We start from the raw sequence: 13963 nt of genomic DNA on the forward strand, positions 1-13963 counted from the left end.
CTCCTTTAAGACTAACAAATTTAGATATATCTGAAGGAAAGTTATGAAAAGTTTGGCACATCTGGAGTTACAACTGTATAAAATGAAAGAAACAATTATTCTTATTAATAATAATGTCATAATAATTATAATAACAGCAACTATGATAATCAGGGCATCTGAGGCTCCCCCTGTGCACATTAGCACAACTGTGGACTTGTTCAATATTTTACCTCAATATGTAATTTTGAAGTATTTTTTTCTCTCTTTTAAATAGTTCAGATTAAAAACACATTCACAAGCTGTTGGCTGGCACAGCATACCTGAGTGACAATATATAACCCCCATCATAAACAGTAATGTAAGCTACTAAAAGCATTCAAAAGAAAATAAAACATGTATATATTCGTAAGAAATAAAGTAAGACTGAGAGCTATGGATTCATATTAAATGTTACATTTCAAGTCCTGACATCCAAAGTTATATAGGCAATGACCTATATGTCTAAGATGTCAGCGAACAAAACAAACAAAAATAAATGATGAAATAAAAATATAAAGTAAAATAAAAAATGAAAAACAATCAAACTGGTTCACACATTAAGAAACACTTAAGACCAATAGCTGTTGAATGTGTTGGAGCCTCATATTTGTATGCAGGCTCCTGACGAATACATTTGAAAATGAGTTTCTCTCTTTTTGTCAGTCTTTATTTTTATTTTCTTTTTCTCTTGACCTCCTTTGTTTTGTCCTTTCTTTTTCTCTCTGATTCACTGCAGTATGTCTCTTTCCAACTCCCGGAGGCTCAGTTGGCATTGACCGGCTCCTGCGTTTCATTGTCACTGCTGTAGTCCGATTTGGGCTCGTCCTCAAAGTCCTCATACATGTCCATCTCGTCCTCACCATTGACAGTGTCACCACCCACCATGGCTCCTGGTTCCATCTTTAGGCCGTAGGTGCTCTGGATGACAGGGATGGTGGGTTCGGGGCTTGCCGAGTTGCTGGAGCAGTCCGATGTCATCTGTGGGGAGGGCGTGGTAGTGGCCATGGTGATGGCACCTGGGTAGACCACGCCTGCGCTGGTGCTGATGGGGATTGGTGGCTGCTGCCTGCAGTGTGAATGACAGACAGGGAGACAGATTAGGAGCAGAGCTAGGAGCCAAGAGGAGCCTGTCTGATTCTAATCTCCAGTCTGCCACATTTAGTACATTCTGCCACAAGTCTGTTCTGTTATAAAGGACTCAAATGGAGCATTTTTCGAAGTGTGTTTTGACATGAGAACTACACCTGGTAGGAGCTAAATCTCCCATAATGCAACTCAACAGAGGAATTGAGATTATCTAAAAACAGAAGGAACAGTAAGAGAATATATCACTCAAGTCAATCCTTGAAATTTGCCTACATTAAGTGAGAAGATTACCTTTAGTTTTCTATATGTACTGAAAGCTAAGACAACTCAACAGAAATAATTGAGTCATCCTGACAGAACGAGAATCCAGAATCCCTTTCTGGATTGAACTGTGTAAAGATTCTCTGTTTTTCATGATGCAGAGGCAATTGCTGGCTCGTGCACTCTCTCCTGTAATTTTCAGCGTGATTGAAACTCCAGTGATCGCATTTCTCACTGGTGAAGTGTGGACACCTGGAGCAGCACTCTCATAGCTGGCCACACACAGTAAATTATTGAGTAAAACTGGAGACGTCTGCCCTGTGGCCTTTTCTTAAATTAATACTTACATTTTATACCCTATAATAATGTCTGCATTCGATTTCACTGCGTGCCAGCCTGCTATTGTCCTGATTCAATAAATTACGACGATTAAAATTCACGTGAATTTAAAGCTGCGCTCTCGGAAACACATTTGAATGGGGGCTGCATTTCATTTTAACGCTGCCCAAATGTTTTTCATTAGAACCATCAGGACCGCTTTCCGTCTCCGCTCCAACATGTGTAATGTGAGAATAACAAATGTTTATGAAAAATGGAGACTTGTTACTGTTAACAGGCTGTTCATTAGGATTGTGTGCGAAAGCCATTTATCACAAGAAACATGACTTAATGAGCTGCAGTATTAATGTAATCGAGTCCATTATGGGGTCAAGGTCTCAGTGTGTGAAGTTGGCACATGCTTGCTTGCTTGGGAGGGAGGTGAAATCCTGGAGCCTGCCCCTCATGAAGTGTCTCTGTTAACTTGATCTTAGAACTCACTGAGAGAACAATGCTTAATACGATAAAACAACTTTCTGTAAGTCTGTAAGTGTGATGTGTGAAAGCTCTGTCAAGTACTGAAATGTATACTTTTGTAATTTGATCTATTTTAGGGGACTGTTCATCTATTCCAGTCTATTTATCAGGGCCCACCATCAAGGGGGTGATACGCTGATATGGTAAATGAGGTTAATTCTTTCTGAATGAATTGCAACTCCAATTCAAATTCTTAAAAAGGGGTGCAGTGATTACAATATACTTGGTACCCATCCAATGTATCTGAACAGCAAATATTTAAACAGCAACAATGGCAGATGTGGGGAAGGTAACATGCTTGTTGAGACACTTGGCCTGCTGCTGCTATCATGGGCGCTGGGCTGAGTCTCTCTCTGTTGTCCCACTGCCCTCCCATACAGGGCACCTACCCCACAGTAAAGAACTGGCGCATCTCCTGCCTCCGTGAGCGCATCATCTGCTTGTACTCGCCAATGCGCAGCTTCTTGCCATCGATGATGCAGGTGCGCTTGGGCCGGGGCTTGTACTTGTAGTTGGGGTACTTCTCCAGGTGGATCTTGCTCAGACGAGCCTGCTCCTCATAGTACGGCTGCTTCTCTTGGTTGGTCATGGCCTTCCAGCGTGAGCCTGCCAGCGGTGCCAGGGACACAAAGAGATCAACAGTACTTTTTCAGTGGCTCACCTTGAACATTTTCAGGACAGAAATTCAAAAAGAGGATTTCAAAGCATTCTGCTTAGTGGACCAAATCAATGGTCCTCCCAAGGCTGGCACACTCACGCTCCAATGAAACACATTTATTTTACCATATAATAACCCCATGTGACATTTCGGAGAATGCACCCTGACAGGAAGCTCTTCTGAATGTTTGATTAGGGCTGGGGTATTTTCAGTTTTCTCAATATTTGTGTATGCCCAGTTGGTGAAATTTCTATTTTCCTCTTTTTAGTGAGTCATTACTTAAAAGCCATGATGAACTCAAAAGCAAGACCAATACAGTTGAATTGTTTAGACATGTGCATCAGACAGCAAAGCCAATGAATAACATCCAAGCCTATTCTGAGCCGACATAACACAGAGGTGATTGAAAAAAGTGATTCATTAAACATTGTTTCCTAGAAATGAAATAATGACATCCTGTACAATGTTTTGTGTGTGTGCGTATGTGTGTGCGTGTGTCTGTGTCTGTGTGTGTGCAGAAGCAGCTGATCACCAGGCCCAGAGGTCCTCAGAGGGATTGCTCCAAGAACAGTGCACATCTGCAGCGTCTAATTACAACAGATTATAAATACTGCATGCAGCAGACAGGATGTGCCCAGGAATCCAGGTCTCTCTCGCTGTTTACCAAGGTTTATCTAAACTTGTTCTTCTCTCAGGAAACCACCACACGACGTTTTCACAACATAATGCAGCCTTTCTCCAGCTGTGTTATTTCACCCACGCTGAAAAACACTCGTATCAGATTCCTCCCAGGTTAGCCTTCCTCTGTATTACCAGAAACAACAGGCCAGTAAATATTTTGGATATGCACTTTCCCCTGTCTGACGGGACTTTTAGTAGCAGTAATCTATTGACTTTCAGCGCTGAGGGAAGAGACCCATTTAGCGGTGTCATTTTTCATAACAAACAGTGCCCCCGTGACAGGCTGTAAATCCATCTGAACATGAGGGCGCCTCGACTGAGGTGAAGTTTCATGCTGTACGATTGTCCTGCTTCCACCAGTGACTCCACCATTCAATTATATTAGAAAAATGTGCACACTTTAAGCATCACAGTTGTGCATTGGTTAATAATCAGCAGAGGGGAAAAAACTAAACTGATGAAGCACACTCAAATTAGTAAAAACGGCTGTAAAATTAATTAGCATGCACTGAATCTGCTTAAAGCAATGTATTTTTTTATCTCTTGATATAATTAACATTCATTACAAGATTGCCCCTCATTCTCTGTGGGTTTTCATGTACCAAACAGTATTTAATTCAAACATGCACTAGAGCCAACATAGGAATGTTTTCATAAAAAAAAAAAAAAAACATTTCCAGCATGCCATTGAATTGCATTCACAGTTTGCTCTCAGGTCCTGAATAGTGCAGCTCTTCCAATGAATTCTAGTGACTGACAGTGTTTCAGTGTTTTATGAATGCTGTTCTGTTTCTTGTTGTTTCATCTTATGTGCATTTAAATGTTACACATTTATCATCTTTGCCAAAAATGAAACAGCAGAAAGCTTATGCACAGCTGAAAGGGTATTCATGGTTGCGGGGTGACACTTAGGAACATATCAGGATCTAAACTATACAGTTCTTAGGCATGAAAAACTATGGTAACATAATGAAAATTTTGCTCGTGGGTATTATTTTAACCTCCTTATCTGTATGGAAAGAGTGTCTACTCGTCTCACTAATAAATACAACAGAGCTGTAACGATCTCATGAAGGTATTTGCCTGCTTATTCTGCTGAACTGTAACTCAGAATTTAATATGGTTTCATCTGTTACACTAATTGCTTACAGTAGATTCTCAGAAGTGTTACATATTACATTTTACATTCAGACAAACTCATATTTAAATAGAATTATATTCAATTACACTTCTTGTTTAGCAACTGAAAATCTGTATTGAGATTTTAATAATTTATTCCACCAGCAAGACTTCTGCTCATTAAAAAAGGAAAGTTATTTTTTTCTTGGAATTTGAAAACTCAACAAATCTTACAGTTGTGTACTATGTAGTCCTGATTTAAAAATCAATCATATCTAGTAACTCCTCAGTCATAGATTGTAATGATAATCAGGTAAAAATGGTGTATATCATGTTCTTTATGGACAATGTTTTAATCTAGGCATTAAATCAGCTGTTCATTATTATGATATCCATGTTAATATCAAATGTGATCTTATTTATTCTACTATTCTGTGAGTTGTTATCCAAATATAAACAGGACAACCATCTTCTAGATTTCTAAACTCATGTTCCCTGATTTCTCGAACCCAGCACCACTACAAGCACTATTCTAAACAGGCTGCTTTGATGGTTGAGCAGTCTCAACTCGAGTGAATCTGGCAGCACCCTCTTTGATACAGACAGGCATGTATAGGCCTAGCTGGTGAGAGGATGTGAGCTGGTCATCTTACCGAGGATTTTGCTGATGTTAGAGTTGTGCATGTCCGGGAAGGCCTGGAGGATTTTCCGGCGCTCGTCCTTGGCCCAGACCATGAAGGCATTCATGGGGCGCTTAATGTGGGGCTCATTGCTGTTCCTCCCCCGAGATTCCCTGTAGACACGTGCCTCGGTGGTGCTGGCACCTCCTGTTGGCCAACAATAATATTCTGGTTTATCTGCAGAGCCATTGACTTCTTTGCTCCCTGTAAACACCAGAGCTGGAAGAAGAGACAGCAACACAAGCCATTAATCAAATGGTGGAATTCACTGCCTACCAGACCTTCTGCCATGTGAAAGTACAAGGAGCACCGAAACAGTGGTTCACATATTACTGCCTTCCAGCCACATTAGGATATCTGAGAACATCCTTTCTTATCAAATGCTACAGGGCATTAGACTTGTGTGGAGGACATTTTTCACACTTCCTCTCCAAATGGACCTGGCTGAACTGGGCCACCCATGCTTCTAAATGTGGAACAAGGTTTTATTATGAGAAACTCAGCAAGCCACCCTCCAAGCCCATCCAAACCAAAAGAAGAGGAGCTTGATGACACTGAATGACTGTTAAATATTTTCTCAGGGTCTCCACAAGCATTCAGCCTTCTATATTCGACCCAATATGTTTCAAGCTGACATTTGTAAAGTTTTGAAAAGGACATATAAGAATGCCAATGTAAATAACAAATAGGAGGTACAGCTATTCATGTATGGAGAAGAAATGGGATGGAGAAAACAAACCAAGCCAAACTCCTACTAAAACAAGCTTTTAAGGATAGATTAAACACATGAATGTGAGGAAAGCCAGCCAATACGGAGGACTCCAGCACAGTGTTTCAATCAGAACATTCACAATCAGAATGCTAGATTTTTTTTCCATTTAACTTTCTGCTGGAGAGAAAATTATTTCTGTTTGCTTACACATTTGCTTCCTTTCATATGTAAGATGAGAAAGAATTAAAGAAAACCCGTATGAATATTTAAACAAACAAAAACATGTCGATAAACAAGGCTTGAAAAATAAAACAAACAAACAAAAAAAAGAAGCTTTCCATATGCTACGATGCATCTTTAATGATCCAAAAAGTGGATAAGAAAGCTTGGAATGACTAATGAATAATTCATCTGCCACATGCGATGCGCATTCATTAGGATCTTCAACCCTCCATCTTGGCACGTCACCTGGTTTGATTTCTATTATCATTTCACTTCATAAAGAAATAAAAAATCAGACAGTGGACGGAGCTGAGGACAGTGATATTATTATCAAGACACTCACCCACTGCTCATTCCATGTATTTCTGAATGAAAATGGCAGTAGAATAAAAAATTGGTGACTTTCATTTTCTTGTATAATGCATGTACATGCAGCCTCTATGGAAGGTGTCCAGCCTGGTACCTGCTGGGGCTGCAGTAATTGGCTGTAATTGCCCAGATTAGTGAGGTGAGGTCTTATGCAGACTATCCAGCAGGAGGCGCTGATCTCCAGATCCTGCTGGAAATCCATTCTCACCGGTTCATGTTTAACAATCATACCAACACATTTATGATCCAGAGAGACTCCTCTTTATCTGAGAAGCCAGGACATTTTGCTTATTCACACTGTCATGGTGCATCTGTCAGGGTCCCGGGGCTTTTACACGCCTCCAGGCAGCACAATCTCCCGACGTTTCATGCCTGCCGGCAGACACACAGAGCTGCTGCCACAGACGCAGAGTGTTTCAGATGTTTGGCCAAGTGGCAGACGGCTCTATCTGACTGCAGTGAACCAGGTACCATACCTCGCAACTCAACATCCTAAAAGTCAGCATGCTTATCCTACTTTTACATCGAGACAATTTATAGAACAAGAAAGAGATGCTGAGTCATTTAAATAAACACAGTGATATAACACAGAATATGTCCGCTCAGTACTTCTCCCCTGCTTTACATGAAACCCCGATAAAAGAATAAAGTGAGATCTGCTGCAAAAAATGCCACCATCACTGTCCAAGCATTTTTCACAGGTAGTTCTTGAACACAAAAAGCCACAGGTGTTGGCGCTCCCACATGTCAGTGGCACCAGTCCACAACACTGGCATCTAGTGGCAAACAAAAGGGCATCTGAAGATAGGCGTGCATAGGTCGTTGGGGGGCGGAGGAGGATAACGCAGCGCCTCGCCGCAGCCCCGTTTCAGCATGCCCCAAGCTCGCATGGGATGAATTGATCTCACTTTGCGCGCCTCTGACAGCCCTGTTTATTGTGTGGTGAAATGTAGTGTGGCACGGGCCTGACAGCATCCATCAGCGCGGGGGCAATCTGCTGACTGCCAGGCCAGATGAAGGCATCCATTACGCCAGGAGCACGAGGCCCTGCTCAAACGCGACAGCCAGTGTCTGCTCCCGCCGATCGCACAGTCTAATTTACGACACCCCCTCGCGCCATTACTTCACCGCTGACACTGATTCAGCTATTTATATACCAGCACGCACGCTCACATGCACGCGTGCGAGAGAGAGAGGGTGAGAGCTGGAGGTGAGCCCACAACACGACAACGCAAACAAAATCACCGGGGAGGAAGAGCGGTGTCTCAATCAGTTGATTAGAACCAGGCCACCAAGGCCTGGATTCTGGTGCTGAGAGTTGGCTTTCGGTGACGAGCGAGACATCTCATTTCATTTATGTTTTCAGCACATTCATGATTCAGTTCCTTCCTGCCATGGCAATTCATGACCGGTTGATTCATTATGCGGTGCACTTGATCTGGCATACATAAAGCGGCATATGGAGCACTGTATGCATAGCTACAAAATAAACCCCCCCCCATAACTATGGAAGCCTTTTCTTTCACACTTGGTCACCCCTTCTGTTGTGGCACAAAATGGTTCTTGACTCTGAATGCAATCATTCATCTGAGCCACGACAACGAGCCCCATGCTCCGTGATGCAGGAGGGTCATCTCCACGACCTGCATCTTTGAGGGAATGAGAAGTGGCAGCACACATGTGTCCAGCTGCTGGACACAGATCCTGTCCTCTGCCCTGTTTTGGTCCATGGGTGGTCCTGCAACACCCTGCTTTCATCATCAAGATCAACCTCAGAGAACAGCAGCCAATGAGCTGCAGGACCAGCTTGCACAGCAAGCCTCTCATCCTCAGCCTGCAAAAAACACCTGCACAACTACTACTCTTACATTCAAAAAATGAGCCTTAATTGATGCTTGTCTGACAGGCATTTTTTAGGAAGCACTTAGTAAGGTGTGCAACTGTGTAAATAAATATATAAATATAGATGTTTAATGTTGACAAGGGCATCCCCCCAGGTGTGTGTGTGTGTGTGTGTGTGTGTGTGTGTGTGTATGTGTGTGCGTACGGCAGGTTGCTGGGGTGGGGTTTCACCTTAAATATTTTATTGTGATTTATGAGACCTTGTGTGTGATATGATGGAGTGATTCATGAATCTTTTTTAAATTTATCCTTCTTGGTGAGGGCAGGGGACAGCACAAGGAGGCTGTGTGAGTTATTGGCACCTAGAGAGAAGGCCAGAGAGACTGCGAAGATAGAGACACAGAGAAAGAGAGAGAGAGTGCGAAAAAGGGGTGCAGGCTATCACACCTGTCTGCTGCAGGCCCTAACTCGATGGGCGCTCAGGGGGCGGAGCCAAGAAACACTCCTCACATCCCGGTTTTGCTCCAGTGACACACACAGCCTGTCACAGAGGAATGTGCTCGGTCAAGCAACAATCCCAATAGCCTGCCAGCTTCCTTACTGTCTCATGTAAAAAGAGGCCTCACTATAAAAGTATTAACAGCTGACAATAGAGCCTCTCTGCTGGAAGGGGATAAGCTTACGGGACACATGGCCATGACGGATATGACACATTGTCTCGTGCCCCCATTCAATTCATCACTCATATCTGAGCAATTAAACCATAACAAATTCCATTCTGAAAAGCAATTTAAGGCCTACTTCAACATCTGTGGGTGTTTACTGTACATCTAAGCTGAATGTTTTGAATTCTGCTGCATTTATATCAGGACAAATGCTTGACATGCTACTACTTGCATCTTGTACATATTGTTTTGTCTGATATGTCTCACCTTGCATGCCTGCAAACTCCATGCCAGGCATGTCAACATTGTCCCCTCTGGTGATTCTGAACATATCAATAAAACGTAACCCAGACTGACATGCAGGCTTATGGTTTTAAAGGACTTGAAAAACAAACTCTACCTAACTCTACCTAAGGACTACAAGTGCAGAAATAAAGGTACTTTTTTACTTAGCACACCAGATGCTCCAATATGCCACTCTGAGAAATGTTATTTTCTCTATTCTATAAATAATTCAAAATATGGATTTATACATTTGTTTTTTTTCATGAGTAGGTATCATTGAGAATTTCAGTGTAGTAAACTGACTTTTTTACCCAAAAATATATTGTGAGTTATAAACTCAAATCATTGATTTCACTAAGTTTTTCCTGGAATAAACAAATAGGTTTTCTAATGTTGACAAGCTGGTATTGTTAAAGATGAGAATTTTTCTCCAAGATCTTTGATTTGTAATACCATCTGATTCTCAACAGGAAACTGACAGTGAATGTTTTAAGAAGCTGCTGAGAAAACAACAAAAACATTGATTTCATATTATTAAATGCTAAAATGACAACACTACAGGAAAAAAAATTCTCAACAGGAAAAAAATACCTGTTTTATAGGTCTGCCCATATGGCGTCAAGTGGCCATTAATAGCTGATCGGCCCCTCCCCTCTCTGCTCCCTGTGTGTCCCCTCCCCTGATATCAGCACAAACCGCGTTTAGATTAGTCTGTTTCCTGCCCAGGATCTCTCAACGTCCCTTTTGTTCTCCCTAGGCCCTGTCAGACGGAGGCAGTTTAAACAAGCACACGACCCAAGTGGCACACAACTTATGAACTGCCATATGTGACTGTACAAAGGGGCCATACTAAAGCCTTTTGTGGTATTTGTTAATGTTTTTCATCTGAGCTTAAAAAGACCTAATGACTTTGCGGTAAGCTGATGCATGTGGCTCGTGGCTTTGTGAAATGAAGGAAATTCTATCTAGCTCCATATCCCAGCTCCTACTTTCCGAAGTCCCTTGTTAGAACTTTGGCAGCTGTTAATTTGGTTGCTGCGTACATTACAAATATTGGTTTAAGCAACCTAAAGCTTTCAGAGAGCTGCAGCGATGACAGAGCGGTGCTATACTGATGGTCTTTACAAAGCTGCATTTCTTTTCCATGTGCTGGCAAATGTATTAAACACAACTTGATTCTGTTCTGTTGCAGCCAGTCATTTTTATCATGTGAAAGAGCATCAACATGACCCATAAAATTGTCTTAACAGAGTCCTCAATTCACTAACAAATGTTAGGTGTTCATGTTTGGTTACTCTTTATTAGAAAAAAGTTCTTGCAATCTGAAAAAAATTCAGATAGTCTTTTAAGTGGGTGGTTACCTCATGACCTTTGAAGTGTTTATATTGTGCTTCTAAAAATTAGCTTGATGCAACAGGCGCATTTCCTTTAATGTGTGTTCCGATATTTTTTTTCAGCTAGGCCATTCTACGTTTGTTTGGATTGCTACACAGCATGTAACCATGTTCCCCTCTTTAAAGAGCAGACGTAGATCTTCTCTGATTTGCCCATCTGAAGCATTTCCAGTTCAGGGTCTCCGAAACAAACTGTGCAACTGCTGTTTTCGGGAGTTTCTAAATGCATTCTGGTAGCGAAAATAAACTTTTTAATGTGGGTGCGTCACCACGAAACGTTTTTGACATAACTCATCCTTGTTTTGCTGGTGGGGTTGTCGAGGGAGAAAGATATATGTGTAGAAAGATGAAAATGGTGACTGTGCTGGTGCACTGCCCTGGCGCCCATCCACGGCTCCTCTTACCCTTGGGAAAAGCCCTTACTGGCCCCTCTCACTGCTCCTCGTCCTAACCCATGGCCCACTGGGAACCCAGACTGGTGTTAAGTCTCCCCTCCCTCTCCTTCTTGCAACTCTGTGTTGTCCACAAAGAGAGCTCCTGCTAGCAAGGGGAACCTGGGGCACAGCTGTGCGGGGACATCCCAGAGTGGGACTTCCTGTGGGCAAGTAAACATCCAATCCGGCCTCGCTGCGTCCACGTCCGCGTTCCTCTGTTTATGGATTTATATTTCAAACTAAGCTATGATGGATGTGGCTGAATCTCGATAACCTATAAACAAGGGGGTTTATGGGAAGCAGGTGCGGTGCTCTTCTCTGAAAATGGACGAACAATTTTTTTTTTCGCCTGAATTGTTTTGAGACAAACAGTAATCTAACAATGACAGGGACTCGTGTTCTCTCAAGAAATATTTACCATCCCATCTTGACACTATCTAATGCTTTAAAATGGGGCTGATCCATTTTTGTCTGCTTCAGCTCTGAAGAGCCATGGAAACTGCTACAAATATTTACGTCTGGCAAATATTGGCGGGCAGAATCGTTCTCCCCCACTGTTTACATGCCAGGGCCACAAAGGGAGATGACGCTTTGTCATGCAAGTGCTACCAGAATTTACACCTCCACGCTGAGGACCTCAAACAAGCAGTGTCTCAGTCAAAGCAGGGGCTGGAGAAGGGCCAGTTTTGTCCTCCTGCCCCCTCTCCTTGCCTCACCTACCTGCGAAAACTTTTAAACGGCACTAAGTCGACAGACGCTGGGGCGGCACCAGCCACTGACCTCACACCTTTACACTGTGGACTCTGTACCTGCAAGAATGCAGGCTGCCATTGAACTTAATTCACCCAAGCTCACTACACATTGGATGTATTTTTATATATTAAAAAACTGAAACCACTCTTAAACAACTGAGGACCGCAGGAAAACCATTAATAAAATTAGGGACATGTCCTGAAAGCAGAAAGCTGAAACTGCATGCAGACTGTTCCTATGGAGGTAAGATAAAATGAGGCTGTGGAACAAATCTCTAATAGATAAAAAGAGTGAGATTTAGGCCTTTAGAGGAGAAGGTGAAGGAGGTGGGGAGAGAGCAAGAGAAAGAGCAGGGTAGAGAAAAGTAATGGAGGTAATAAGATAAAGGAAGAAGAGAGGAGAAGAAATAGAAGAAGAAGAAGGTAAGAAGAATGTAAATGAGCAGCAGCAGTGGCTGTTCTAGTTGGGTGGAAGCACAGGTGGAGCCGATGGCTCATTGCAGAGGGGGCGAGGACCTGTAGTGGGCTCTTATACAGCCTGTATACAGCCTCTTATAGGCTGTATAGAGATGCAAGACAGACCCAAGGGGAAACTTATGGAGACAGAAGGGCGGAATGGACAGAAATACGGATTACAATGAGGTGTACTATTTCAGCACACCTCATTGCATGAGACCATTGTTAAATACCGCGACTCCGTCAGCAGTGATGGCGATGGGAATTAAAACAAGACAGCCAGCGATCACCTAGTTCCTACTTTGGGACTCAAACAGAGGGCGTAATTTTTCTCTTTGTACACTTACACAAGGATAACGGACAACGAATAAAAGTTTCTGTAACTATTGTGTCTCTGCTCATTCAAAATAGCTAAATATCGCAGCTCCATCAGCAGTGACAGCAATGGGAAGTAAAGCAAGACAGGCAGCAATCGCCTAGTTCCTACTTTGGGACTCGAACAGAGGGTGTAATTTTTCTATTTGTACACTTACACAAGGATACTGGACAGCGCATAAAGTTTGCTGTAACTATACTGTGTCTCTGCTCATTCAAAATAAATAATGCGGCGAGAAACTTAGCTAGGGGTAGTTTGAAACCATTACACCCTCAGTCTGACTTTTTATTTTTTTGCTGCAATCAAGACACACAAACAAACTTTATTCAAAATATTCAACTAAAGAACAAAAATGCATGTTCAGTCAGGCAGATTGGGCCCAAGGTGGGCCCCTTTGTAACTGGAAGAATCGTGGGCCCGGGGCAGCCGCACCCTTTTGCCCCTGCTCTGCTACAGGGTGGAAGGTAAAGAGTGAGCTCACCATCCATGTCTTCTGGCCGAGTGAGGTCGATGACCCGGTGACCCATCTTCCCCTCCTCCCCCAGCTTCCCAAGGTGGTGGCCTAGGCTCTCGAAATGCACCCGCTCCTGCAGGATGGGGGAAAATGCTGATTATTGACTGGGCCTCACACCACACAAAACAGGACACCCCAAACTGCTGTCCTCTTTGCTCTCTTGCAAGACGGCAAAAACAGTGCTGCCACTTTCACTTTCTATACTCTGTGCTTTAGATATGAAGTTCATTCATCTAATATCAAACATTTAACATAATCTACTGGTCTTTCAAAAGGGAATGAAAGATGTAAAGTTGTAAAAGGGGAAAATAAATAGTAGAGAAGCTGATCTGGGGAAGAGGAATCCTGAATGTGTCATGTATAATGGGGTGGTGAAAGTCCTGTTTGTGCTCAGATTTAGTCATAATCTTGTCTGTGCATCCCCCATCCCAGCTGCTCAGATCCCAGCAGCACGCACTGTGTTTCCCTCACCTCCCATTCCCCCTGTGCTAACATTAAACCTTGCATTGCATTGTACTGCGCATGCAACGAAACCATGTCGTCCTCCGCTCTACGACAATATTACATGACATGTCCAGCAT

The 13963-nt window shown here is 42.8% G+C and overlaps 1 protein-coding gene across 8 annotated transcripts in view; it reads right to left on the reverse strand.

Moving 5' to 3' along the window:
- Positions 1 to 723: 723 nt before the first annotated feature.
- The window catches only part of LOC118781774 (transcription factor SOX-6-like), a 169655-nt gene continuing 156415 nt past the window's right edge, over positions 724 to 13963 (reverse strand). For all 8 annotated transcript variants that reach the window (XM_036534832.1, XM_036534831.1, XM_036534835.1 and 5 more), the window contains 4 exons: positions 13350 to 13455; positions 5335 to 5508; positions 2613 to 2829; positions 724 to 1087 (listed from right to left, as the gene is read on the reverse strand). In XM_036534832.1, the coding sequence (XP_036390725.1) occupies positions 784 to 1087; positions 2613 to 2829; positions 5335 to 5508; positions 13350 to 13455 (801 nt within the window). In that variant the 3' untranslated portion in view covers positions 724 to 783. The remainder of the gene's footprint in view (positions 1088 to 2612; positions 2830 to 5334; positions 5509 to 13349; positions 13456 to 13963) is intronic.

The sequence above is a fragment of the Megalops cyprinoides genome, chromosome 8 (genome assembly GCF_013368585.1).
Source record: "Megalops cyprinoides isolate fMegCyp1 chromosome 8, fMegCyp1.pri, whole genome shotgun sequence".
NCBI classification, from domain to species: Eukaryota; Metazoa; Chordata; class Actinopteri; order Elopiformes; family Megalopidae; genus Megalops; species Megalops cyprinoides.